General features: G+C 46.8%; 2 protein-coding genes across 2 annotated transcripts; one reads left to right on the top strand and one right to left on the bottom strand.

Moving 5' to 3' along the window:
- Window positions 1-1156: 1156 nt before the first annotated feature.
- On the top strand, window positions 1157-1889 carry LOC109762884 (uncharacterized). The gene has a single exon (XM_020321765.4). It carries the CDS (start codon window positions 1222-1224, stop codon window positions 1771-1773), a length of 552 nt encoding a protein of 183 aa, XP_020177354.1. The 5' UTR covers window positions 1157-1221; the 3' UTR covers window positions 1774-1889.
- On the bottom strand, window positions 1859-6854 carry LOC109762883 (P-loop NTPase domain-containing protein LPA1). Its single transcript, XM_020321764.4, has 7 exons — window positions 6442-6854; window positions 5033-5292; window positions 4773-4854; window positions 4162-4596; window positions 3286-4026; window positions 2921-3040; window positions 1859-2533 (listed from the first exon to the last, which is right to left on the bottom strand). Exons 1-7 carry the CDS (start codon window positions 6580-6582, stop codon window positions 2201-2203), a joined length of 2112 nt encoding a protein of 703 aa, XP_020177353.1. The 5' UTR covers window positions 6583-6854; the 3' UTR covers window positions 1859-2200.
- Between the last annotated feature and the right edge of the window lie 6036 nt (window positions 6855-12890).

The raw sequence follows: 12890 nt of genomic DNA, 5'->3' as shown, positions 1-12890 counted from the left end.
GAGACAAATATAACAAACAAGCACGGGGCGTTCCACTTCCACAGGAGATGCCAAGGGAGCAATGGATACGTGGGCTCAAACATGGATTTTAATCCAGCCAAGCAGATTGTTCGTTCCTCTTCGTAAGTGACGGTCTCATGGACCATGAGGCGAGAGTGGTCATGGCTCGCCTTAGTGTAAGGCTTCTTAGGGCGATGCGTGTTGCGTCTAACTTCAAATACAAATACAAATAAAGAGGGAATTCATTAGCAAGCGAAACACACTAGAAAAGCACACACAACCAACAAGGAAGCAAGAATGTTCACGTTGGGATAAACTTGGCGCAGATACTCCATTGTTGCATCCAGGCTCGTGTCCGTGCTAGGCATGAAACCATATCAGAGCAAATGCGCCTTCATAGTGCCAGTATAGGTGGAAATCCAATTAAGCTCTTGGGAGCATATGCCCACGAATTTTTTTTTTTTTTTTGCAAATGTCAATTTTTTTTGAAAAGAATAGACGTGTTCATTGTCACACCAAAACACTGCCTGTAAGGTTTTAGGAGGAAAGCCTAAGTATTTTAATCTGTGCAACAAAAAAAAAGTCAGCGACAAATGTTACTTATTATTGTTTTTTCACCGACGAAGCAAAATCACCGTTATCCCGTTTCGCATGAAAATTGGCAAGCACGCTTGTTCCACTAACTAAAACATGTACAAAAGATTCAGTATTTATAAATTTTATTTGGTATTTATTGTTAATTAGGTACACAAAAATTCAGAATTTTTAAATTTTATAAAATACATATGTTTTTTTTCTGAAAACATTAATTTTTATACGCAAAATATACATTAATTTTTATACCCAAAATACATATGTACATATCTATGCATGTGCGCGTGCGGTCTTTCATGGATATACACGTTTATATGCGCTGTATACAAAAACACAAACACATGAACCAAAATGGCCTCGTATATTGTTGTTCTCGCTCCGGATTTTCGTGCTTTTTTTTCTGTAGCGTATAATCTGTAATGTCACTTCACGAAATTTTTACAGGTAATTAGAGAACACTCATATGTAAATTTCTTTTCTTTTTGAAACTTTTAACCAACACTTTTGAACGTATATTTTTTTTAAAAAAAATACCGGTCTCCATAGAGCCCGGGTGCCAAAACCCCCGCACTCCGTTCTGCTTGTCCACCCAGCTGAGGGGATAATGAAAAGAGATAGATAGATTCGATGGCCATGGGCATGGGCATGGCAGCCTCCCCCTCTTGCTCCTCCCCTCCATGGCCAGCCTCCTCCTCCGCACGCAGCCGCAGCAGCAGCTGTTCCCTCCTCTACACAGCCACCACCACTCGCCCTTCCGCTTCTCCGAACGCGCGCCGCCTTGGCCGCCCGCGCGCGCTGCCGGAGACGGCGCTGGTGGCGGCCGGGGTGGCGGCGGCGGGGGTCGCGGCCGCCGTGCTCCTCCGGGGCGACCGGAAGACGGAGCGGCCGGCGCCCGGGGAGCAAGGCGAGAAGCAGGCGGCGGCGGTGGAGGAGTGCCCCGCCTGCGGCGGGAGCGGCCTCTGCCCGCGGTGCAAGGGGGAGGGCTTCGTGTTCAAGGAGGTCGGCGAGGAGGCGGCGGGCCGGGCGCGGCGGGCCGCCAAGAACATGGCCACCCGCTACACCGCCGGCCTCCCCACCAAGTGGACCTACTGCAACCGCTGCTCCTCCACCCGCTCCTGCACCGCCTGCGACGGCTCCGGCGCCGTCCCCGTCCGCGCTAAAACCACCACCACCAATTAGCAAAGCTGCCTCTTTTTCAGTAGTAATTTCTGCAGTCAGTCAATCTAGCAAGTATCCAACTGTTCTTCTGCCATGAATCAATCAATCAAGGGGAATTCTTCATGTTCATTTTGCTACTACTCATGTATATGTATATATAATTATGTGTCCATCCATGATCCATCCTGTCAGGGAGGGAAGGATAGTCTGCTCCTCTCCCCTGATCTACTTCAGAAACTAATACAACAGCATATGATGGGATGCTACTTGCTACCATCTTACAACAAGAACAACAACACAGCTACAGTAGATAGCTAGCTATCTATCTAGCTTAACTCCATCTCAGGTGAATATGATGGGATCCAGCAGCACCTACTGGATCATGGGAACTTCAGGCCCCACTCCACAACCACACTGCTGATTCGCAACCGACATGGCGGCACCGGTTCTACAACAGCCCTTCCGGGCCGAGTGCGCATCGTCGCCTCACCTTGGCGTCGCAGCCACGGTTCCCGCTGTTCATTGTCAGAGGGTGGGCGCATGGCATCTCTGCGCCGCCGTCGTTTCCCATCTCCAGCAACTGGTTCAGGTTGTTGTCAGCCTTCTTCATGGCATTGTTATCATCATCTTCACCGCCTCCTGCGCCCGGGGCCGGGGGCTGCTTCATCAGGGTGGTCTGCTGCTCATCGTCGGACCAGTAGCCGTTTTCTCTCATGGCCAGGTCTAGGTACTCCTCGTCCGACTTGGTCGACTGCTCGTCCACCGACCCTGCTTCCTCCATCTGCTTCGTGTTTTTTCATCAAGGACAGAAGAATGGACAATCAGTTATAGGTACCCTGAACTTTCCTATTCGACTCAATGGTGTCTCTCTAGGTAGAATGCAGCACCGCAACAGTTGGTATGTTGATAAAACTGCAGCACAGCATACTCATTTTATTCATCTACAGCAAAGAATGAGGCTGACTTCAAATTTTTGTACCACTAGCACAAACCACTACAAACTTTACCTCATTATAGTTTTCTTTATTATCGTAGCAGCAGCTTTCGTAAGATTTTCCCAGAAGCAAGTTAACGTATTTCTTCATGCCAGACATTATTGTCATGACATTACCGTGCAGAGAAAAGGAGCAGGAAGGATGAAGAATAATACGTGTTTTTTTCACACTACCTCCTGAATTTCCTTTTCTTTGTCAGTTAGATCATCGTCATCTGTCTCTGCATCACCAGCATCGACTTCCTCTGCTTCTTCTTCGCTGTCGAACACTGAATACTCATCTACAAGCTGTATCTGTATGAGATGAAGCAGTGTCAGGCCAAGTACAGAATTAGCATTTTACCAACTAATACTAGGCAACATATAAGTGCCGTATACAAGAAATCTGAAGCTTTCATAATCTATCAATGCACATAACTGCCTTGACTTGTGAGCCATGACAAACATTAAATTCTTACCATAGCGTAACTCATTTTCTATGCACAAAGCCAATTGCGAAATATACGTAATAACATAAAGGATTACTTTAAGATGCAAACCTCTTTGGAATTATCATCTGACATCTTTGGTGTGCTGCAACACGAGGATAAATACCTACTCCCTGTGTCTGTGCCATCAGCCTTGGAGTCATCGGCACTCCCAGCATGACTGGTGCATCCGGTATCACTTGGCCACGCACTAATCCCAAAAGAGCCAAACTGAAGATTGACAGGCTCTGCCTTCCCGATTTGCAGCGGGCCATACATAGGATTTCCGACAGACTTCTCACTGCCCGTGCCATCATTTCCGTTTCCACTGCCGTCGCCGGCATCGACAGGCCACGCCTTCGCAACGGAACCGTCGGTGTTAAGCAGCGCCATCAGATTCCTAGACGACCCCTTCCTCTGAATCAGCTGAAACATCCCCTTGGAGCTCGACGAGTTTGCGGCGCACTGGCTCCTGTACTCTTCATCCACCATAGCTGCTGTGTTTGTATGTGGGTCATAAAACTGCTCCCCCGCCTCCCGCCGGCGAAGGCAGCTGAAAACCGTGGCGTGTATGGCCGCCACGCTCCGGTCTACGTTGGTGTTGTTGACCTTCGGCACTCGATGCTTGTCGGCCCGGTTGCAGAGGTATTCCTGGATTGCTCTGATGTTCTGTATGTATTTGACGTACCTGTTCTTTGCTGGATCAAGCGTCATGTACTTTGCACGGACCGCAAACCGTTCCATGTGCTTCTCCTCGTTCGTGATGTATACCATAAATGGTATCACGGAGGGATGTTTCTTCATCAGCCCCATCTATCATATATTAGACAATTATTAAGAGAAAGACAAGAATGCAATCACTAAGGAAACAAAATAGTACAGGTAAACAACATGATTCTTTTTTTGTGTGTGTGAGGAGAATAGCATATAGTTCTTGACCATACATACCACAAAATTCAGGCTTAAATGAACCCCTTCTACAATTAAAGATTCTTTCCGCTCCTCCCACGTCGTAATTAATCTGTCAAGGCTGCCAATGATCATCTCACTCTGTGCCTTGTATCCTTCTATCGCCATCTGCTTTTTGCTGGGAACTTCAGTTCTACTAGGAGGCGAGTCCGAGGAGGATGTGCAATTATGGCACTTCTCATCTGATGAAGTGCCAGCATCTTTGTCTGCATCAGCATTTGAATGAGAAATAACAGAGAGTTTCTTGGCCTTGTTTTTTGCCTTAGCTTGGGCAACCGCAACGGGGTCTAGACAATCTCCGGCGTGGTAGGTTGACGCATAGAGCAGAGGGTTTTCTTTCTCTTCTACGAAACTCCTCATCATGTGCCGTATAGAGTCGGTAGAAACCACGGTTGTGATACCCAACCTGTTACCCTGGGAGAAAACAAAAAAGACAGGAGTAAGGAATTGCAGAATTATCACCCAATTCACCTGTAGCAAGCAACATGGTTTTCCATGGATATACACTGTATAGTAAGCGTGAGCGCAAGGGGTTCATCAACTTTTATCCACCAACGAAGGGTTTCCCTAACTAGAAGATCAACACTTACCAACAAGGATGATAGAGTGGACTTGCCGCATCCACTTGTGCCACACAAGAGTACTGTCACTGATTCTTTCCTCTCCTTTATCCTGATGTAGAACACATGGAACACATAAAAGTAAAGGTCATTGATGGAACGAATTCCTATCAGAAGAACATTTCACAGAAGCCATTCAACTTGTTGAAGTTTGGTGTCAGAGTTCAGTTGCATATCTTGAAATGATCTTGGAAAATATACAAGGTTGGCGAAAGGTGCTATGCAGTTACCTGCAGGCAAGGAGCAGGTCGGCTCTCTGATTGGGCCCGACATACTTGTACAAGGTGAGGGCGTCGCACACGACATCCAGGAACTCCTCCCTGGAAACAACAGCAGTGGTCTGGGTCTTGTACAGCTCGAACGGTATGTTGGCCATGTTTTCCGCGTCCAGGAGCTCGGCAACCTTCATGCCATCCTCCTGTGTGGATCCATCCAGTTTTGACGAGTCTACGAAGTCGCTCCTGGTCACATCGAAAACTCTCTTGCTGATCTGGTGGCATGAACAAATAAGTAGTGGGTGAGACGTGGCTGTCGTTTTCTTTTTCAGTTTATAGGTAGTCTAGGAAAGCTAGTTAAGGTGTCAGGATGGGGAAATACCCAATGGTTCCTGGGTACATATGTACCCTATATGGGGATTTTTTTAATGATTAAACAAAAAGTCAAAATAGTTAAGAAACTATTTTTAGAATAAACTTGACTTACCTGCGCACTAGTATATGAATTTTCACAAAAAAAGAAATTACGTTGACTTCACAGCGAAAAAGACAAAATTTATTTGCTATTATAGGTCACTGTTCACGCTATTTTGACTGAAAATTCGTCTTTTTTGAAAAGAAGTCAAAGAGGAATTTTATTTTGTTGGAACTTTTCTTACTAGTACAATGGAAGGTCAAGTTTTTTTCAAAAATATTTTTAGAAATTTTCGACTTTTTATTGAATTACTAATTTTTTTTTTCATATAGGGTACGTATGTACCCAGGAACCAAACGTTCCCCTCCGTCAGGATGTTGCATCTAGAATGGTAACAGTGACTGTATGATATATAAGTAAACAGATAGTGTACTGAAACTGGAATAGACAAGGCAGATAACATTATATTCCTGAACAAAACCATGATGGCATGGACAGAGATGCTATGATTGTGATGTGGAGTCCAATCTATATCTATCATTAATCATTCAGTAGTAGTACTTGGCAGTTGGCACCACCACTAAATTGGGGGTCTGAACTGAGGAGAACAGATTACAAAAGTGACTGTAGGATGTATAGGAAGAAATCACATGGTGTAAGAATGTGAATTCATTTTAGATAAAGCGGATAATATTATACCAGGGAACACAAATCAACCAACTTGATTCAGATATAAGAATTAATGTTGCATGCTGGACATTCTTTAACTGAATCATGGTGACAACGACAGAGATGGTAGGATGCTGAGTCTAATCTAAAAGATTCAGACTGAACCCAGGGAAAAAATGTCAGTAATATGTAAACTGTGTCATGAAACTATCCATCTACTATATATCTAGAATAAAACTGGTAGTATTTGGCACCATTATTAGTTGGGGGATTGAGCACAGAAATTCGGACTACAAAAGTGAGATGAGGAAGACAAGCAGGAGGGGGGAAGACGACGGACCTTGAAGGCGTGGCGTGGCTTGCAGCCCATGAGCTGGAGCGCGCTCTGCAGGACGGGGCGCGTGTACCGGAAGCCGCTCCGCCCCCGGCGGTCGTCGGCGACGGCAATGTACAGCGGCGGCTGCTTGGCGGCGGCGGCCATGTCCCCTGCCCGGACTTCTTTTCTACGACCAAGCGGCGAGCGGAGGAGAGAAGGACAGCCCCTCTGGATGGATCGAGAGAGCGGCGAGTCGAGGCGGACCTCGTAGGGGAGGGGGGGTTTGAGCCCGGGCGGCCATTGTCGCGGCGTGGGGATGCGACGAGGTGGCGGGGGGCGGTGCGGCGGCAGATGTCGCGGCGGACACGCCGCGGCCGCCCGTGGCCTCCACCTGTCCCCCGCCCCGCCACGCCCACACTCTCGCTCGGCCTCCTTCGTTTACTTACTCCCGACCTGGTCCTATGTGTTGTATTATTCTATATCTTCAGGACGGAGCATCGACCCGTTGGCTGGGCAGCTGAGGTTGCTGCCAGTTCACCCGAATTCAAATTCTGGCTTGGACGTGTGATGCTCGTGGAGTTTCTCCTATAAAAAAATTGCCGATAAAGGTTAGCCCTTGGATTGGTCTCATTTTTTTTATTCTATATCTTTTAACCTTTTTATTATTTTATTATTTTATTTGGTATCCAATTGGTTGAACACGCGCGATGAACTTGCTCGCGGTTTGTTGTTGTCTTTTACATGCCTCAAATGCAAATGAGTGCCGACGTTTTGAAGAAATGTTGATTCACTTTCATTTCGTCGAATTTCTGGCACGTACGTCCCAAATGAGTACCGACCCACTTACGTCCTCTCTGGCTTACGCTTCCGTACCTTTTTCTCTAATATATATTTTCACGTCTCAAAACTTCTGAAGTTTCTCATATTCGCGGTATGTTTCACCTGTTTTGCGTAGGAACCAGTGGGTGCTCCTAGTGGTAAGACCGCAAAGCTGCAATTGTTATTTGATGGATTTTAGTAAGAGCCCGGGAAAAGATTGGCCGCTCCTAAAAAACTTTCTGGATGAATGTATCTTCGAATGGAGTGTTATAGGAGGGCACACAGTAAAAAGAACTACAAAGGTAGTGAAAGGAGAAAAAATTGTTTCACACGGCACAATGTATGTTGCAGGCAACAACCATGTACTAGTCTGACATGTGGCTTCTATGCCTGTCTTTACATGGAAGATTTCATATGGCCAGCGAAAACGTTAGAGCTGCACAAACAGATCATCAAATGGGGTCAGGAACTACAAAACAAGTTGTCCGAAGTGGGCTTAGTGCTCGAACAAATCCAAGCCACATTCAGAACTATCATAAATAAGGAGGTCCGCTCGTCGTCCGGCCTATTCTATAATAACATCGAAGGAGATGATTTGAACAAACAAAATAGGCTAACCTAGCTAGTTTATTGAAGCGATCACTGCTATTGCATGCGTGACTAAACATATTTTGCCTATTATGTTGTTTAACTTGACTAACACACTAAATTTGCAGGAGTGGCGCCGCGCCCGTGGGTCTTCCTCCGCGGCTGCGAGGGGACGGGCGGAGGAAGAGCGGCGGACGTCCTCCAGGAGGCGAGGACGAGCGGGTGGTGGCGCGCGGGCGCGGGCGCGGGCGGCGGGGTCGGATCTGAATCGGGAGGGATGGGATCGGCGGGGTGGCGGCGGCGATGTGGGAGACGAGGGGGAGCGCGTGAGGTGGGTTGGCGGATCTGGAGCGCTAGGGTTCGTGGGGTGAGAGGGTGAGGGAGTTTTCTTTTTTTCTTTTTCTTTTTTTTGAGACAAAGAGGGGGAGGGGGTGAGGGAGAAAGGGCTGCCGTCAGATCCGAGAGCATCCGACGGCGTTTGAGCACGATCCGCGTGACATGTCCATGGACCAATCAGAAACCCAGTACACGTTATGACCTTCTAAATTGGTCGCAATCGACTACAAATAAGGTGTTGAACCATATTTTTTCAAAAAAGGTGTTGAATCATATAAACAGTTTTATGATATGAGAAATTCAAAAAGAAACATTCTCATTGTGTCACCAAATGTGACATAGTTTTTAGGAAAACTAACAAACTTGGAATTGGAATAAGACAAATATCTTTTAAAAATTGTTATGAGAAATGAGTTTTTAAGGGGGGGGGGGGGGGGTCATTTTCTATTTTCGGAGTGCCAAAAATGTTTACGGCACCACTCCATTTTCCAAAACTATAAGACAACATTTTATGTACAGTTGACCAAATCTTTAGATGTAAAATGCTTTCGATCCACCTCTCATCAAAAAGACAAATTATGTTTCAAAAAATAATCTACCTCGGCATTCTTTTGTTTTTCTTCTACTTTTTCACATGAAAAATTCAAAGAAATGATCTCATATAGTGCACAATGGTGCATCTTGGAATGGCAAACAATGTTACCTAAGGAAGTTTTCATTTTCTTTGCTCGAAAATTTCATTTTCCATTTTTTGAGTGCCTAAAATGAGTTTTTTGTGTAGGACCTACCATATATTTGTTGCAAAATTGTACCAAATCAATTTTATAAAATACTAGACCATATTTAATGCACAATTGACCAAATGGTTGGGTATCAAAAGCCTTGATCCACCTCTGGTGAAAAAGACAAATTTCCGCCGTTTCAGCAGGAAGCGAGTCAAATTTGAACTGCGGCTGCCTCATAGTTTGCTATTTATTTTTTCAGAAAATCATTTCTAGGTACAAAAGTATCTATTTAATCAGGAAGCAGAGGCACCAAAGATATATTGTGACCAACAAACAAAGAAACCGAGACAACTCGGAAGTGCCCATGAGAAATCTTGTGCTTGGAAGTTCCAGATAGAGTGCTTCAAAGTGGATTGGCTCGGTACTTGCAGAACAAAATGAATAGCGGTTCCGAACCATTGAAACTAGTTTTGTTATCTGAGTATGAATATCCCTAAGTTGCTCGGGTATCGGAAGATAAATCTTTGGAAGTACCCGGGCTTAAAGAAACTCACACAAAGTGAAAGGCTAGGGAGTGGACTTTAGAGGACTTTGGCTTAGGGTCTATTCTTGGATTTTATCCAAAGTACTACCTCCGTCATGGTTTATTGGTCCCCATTGTATTTCGTGCCAAATTTTGATCATAGATTGAACTAATAAAATGTTCATGCATGTCACAAAAAATATATCATTAAAAACTATGTTCAAATACGAATCCAAAGATATAATTTTTGTTGACATGCATTAACATTTTGTTAGTTAAATCTTTGGTCAAAATTTGACACAGATTACAAAGGGGACCTATAAACGAGGACGGAGGTAGTACTTCGCTTGTGCTCGTCTTTATAGTATGGTTGTCCTACACGCAATATTAACCTTGGATTCACTAAAAGCCTAAAAAGATACACTTAAGAGCTTGAAGAGAACAACAACTAGAAAAGTTAGTCGTGGGGTCACCAATGATATTCCACGTGTAGCCAAAGACCGCGTAATAAAATTAGTCCTAGTCCCTAAATAAACTCATTAAATTCATTAGTCCTCTCAAGTGTATTTGAAATAAATCATCAAAACCAACGAGGCTATTCTGGAGATGCACTTTCTGATGGCGAGGTCGAGCTCTGCCACTTGGAATCAGATCATGACATCCACAACAACAGAGGGAGATGTAAGGGAGTTATTTACCCAAACCACCACACTTGGGGCTAGGGTAACAGGTCAGTACCAGATTTGAGCCAGGTCACAAAAAACCACCAACTATGTGCCTAATGACTAACGAAGAGCACTGATTGTCTGATAAGCTCATGAAAACAGTGAAACTGACAAGTTGGGCCCACCTGCCAGGCTGACGTGGCGTGCTTGTGTGGACAATATGCTGAGTCGGATGAGGGTCCCACCTGTAAATGACTCAAGTGTTTATCTTTTTTCCATTTTCCTTTTTCTCCTAGGCATTTTCCTCCTGGACCTTTCAACAAACAGGTAATGTGCGTGTACCGACATCCGTGCACTGCCCACCGCCAGCGCCGCTCGCCGCCCTTGCTAGCCGGCGGTCACCCGAGACCTGACCTCACTCGTGCTCGCGGCGCCTGCCCGGAGGCCCTAGCCGTGCTCGTGCTCGCGGCGCCCGCCCATTGGCCTTGGCCGTGCCCGTGCTCGCGTGCACCATGGAGGAGCGCCATGGCCGCGCCCGTGCTCGCGGTGACAACCAAAGGCCCTGGTCGGGGTGCTCCGTGGTGGAGCGTGCTGGTCACGCCCGTGCTCGCGGCGCGGCCCTTGCCGCGCGCGCCGTCAAGGAGCGCCATGGCCACGGCCACGTTCACGGCGGTGCCCCGTGGTGGCTTCCCAGACCGAAGCGCGCCGACGACCTTTGGACCTAGAGAGGTGCTCGGCATCGAGACGCCTCCCAGCACGCGCGACCGCACCTTTAACTCTGACGCAGGTGAAGCCCTCCGCGTGGCGGCGTGGCCCTGGACGGCTAGCCGCAGCGGCTCGGCAGTGGTCTGGGTGGCGGGGCGGACAAGAGCTGGAGGTGCGGCTGGGGTTGGATCCCGCCCGGGGCAGTGGCTTGTGGCGGCGGGTTGTAGGTGGCTGGGGCGGCGGACGGTAGGTCGCTAGGGCGGCGGGGAGGCTCTCTGGTGGTGGCGTGGCTCGCCGGGGTAAGGCTCCGGCGGCGGCGCTGGATATGGCTGGGTTGGTGGGGAAGAAGGTGCTTGGGGGAGAGAGAGAGAGGCCGACAGGTGGGCCTTTGGCCACCTCAGCAAATTTATCCATGTAGGCATGCCACATCGGCCCGACAGGTGGGTCCCACATGTCGGTTTCGCTGTTTTCGCGGCCAAATCAGCCCGTCAGTGCTCCACGTTACGTATTAGGCTCAGAACCGGTGGTTTTTTGTGACCTGACTCAAATCTGATACTGATCTGTTACCCTAGCCCCAAGTGTGATGGTTTTGGATAAATAACTCGATGCAAGGAGTAGATTTCCATCACAACCAACACCAAAACGGAAGCCATCGAGAGGCGCTGCATCGCCACAAACACCAATGTTGAGGCCGCCGATGCTCTTCGTGTTGTCCTCCATCTCGATTTGGCTGGAAAATTGGCACTGCCATCAACTAGTCATAGCATCACTGGTTGGGGGAGCGGCGTCGTTGTCGACTAGTCATAGCACTGATTATTGAGCTTGCGTGCCCGGGGTCTTGCCTGTAGTGGCCACCGACCGGCTCTTATCCAGTGTGTGTGCCGCATGCATCACCGAGCATCTCTACTAGATTCAAACCACATCATGGTACGACTCACAACACAAAGGTAGCCCGCCTCCGGCGAGCACACCGTGTTCTAGTGGGTTGAAACAGTGTGGTGGTCCGGAGTTTTACCAACACAACACTGCCCTTGTAGTAGCCTATAGCCTAGGGATTAGTGGGCGGTGGTAGTCCGCTAGCATCGAGATGGAGGATGTGATCGGCGCGAGCAATGTTTGGCAGGTGGCGATGGAGTAGAGCGGGAGGTAGGAGGGATGAGCGAAAGGGGTGAGTCGGGAAAGATGAAGAGATAAAGATAAGACAAGGGGAAGCACTTCACATGTGGCTGATGTCTACTACGCAACCTTCTTCTTGTAGACGTTGGGACTCCAAGTGCAGAGGTTTGTAGGACAGTAACAAATTTTCCTCAAGTGGATGACCTAAGGATTGTCAATCCGTGGGAGGCATAGGATGAAGATGGTCTCTCTCAAACAACCCTGCAACCAAATAACAAAGAGTCTCTTGTGTCCCCAACACACCCAATACAATGGTAAATTATATAGGCGCACTAGATCGGCGAAGAGATGGTGATAGAAGTGCAATATGGATGGTAGATATAGGTTTTTGTAATCTGAAATTATAAAAACAGCAAGGTAACATGCGATAAAAGTGACCGAAAACGGTATTGCAATGCTAGAAAACAAGGCCTAGGGTTCATACTTTCATTAGTGCAAGTTCTATCAACAATAATAATATAATTGGATCATATAAATATCCCTCAACATGCAACAAAGAGTCACTCCAAAGTCACTAATAGCGGAGAACAAACGAAGAGATTATTATAGGGTACGAAACCACCTCAAAGTTATCCTTTCTGATCAATCTATTCAAGAGTCCGTAGTAAAATAACACGAAGCTATTCTTTCCGTTCGATCTATTCTAGAGTTCGTACTAGAATAACACCTTAAGACACAAATCAATCAAAACCCTAATGTCACCTGGATACTCCAATGTCACCTCAAGTATCCGTGGGTATGATTATACGATATGCATCACACAATCTCATATTCATCTATTCAACCAACACAAAGAACTTCAAAAAGTGCCCCAAAGTTTCTACCGGAGAGTCAAGACGAAAACGTGTGCCAACACCTATGCATAAGTTCACATGGTCACTGAACCCGCAAGTTGATCACCAAAACATACATCAAGTAGATCACGTGAATATCCCA

The sequence above is a fragment of the Aegilops tauschii genome, chromosome 6 (assembly GCF_002575655.3).
Source record: "Aegilops tauschii subsp. strangulata cultivar AL8/78 chromosome 6, Aet v6.0, whole genome shotgun sequence".
NCBI classification, from domain to species: Eukaryota; Viridiplantae; Streptophyta; class Magnoliopsida; order Poales; family Poaceae; genus Aegilops; species Aegilops tauschii.
Note: the sequence above shows the minus strand (reverse complement) of the source record. Positions and strands in the feature narration are given on the sequence as shown.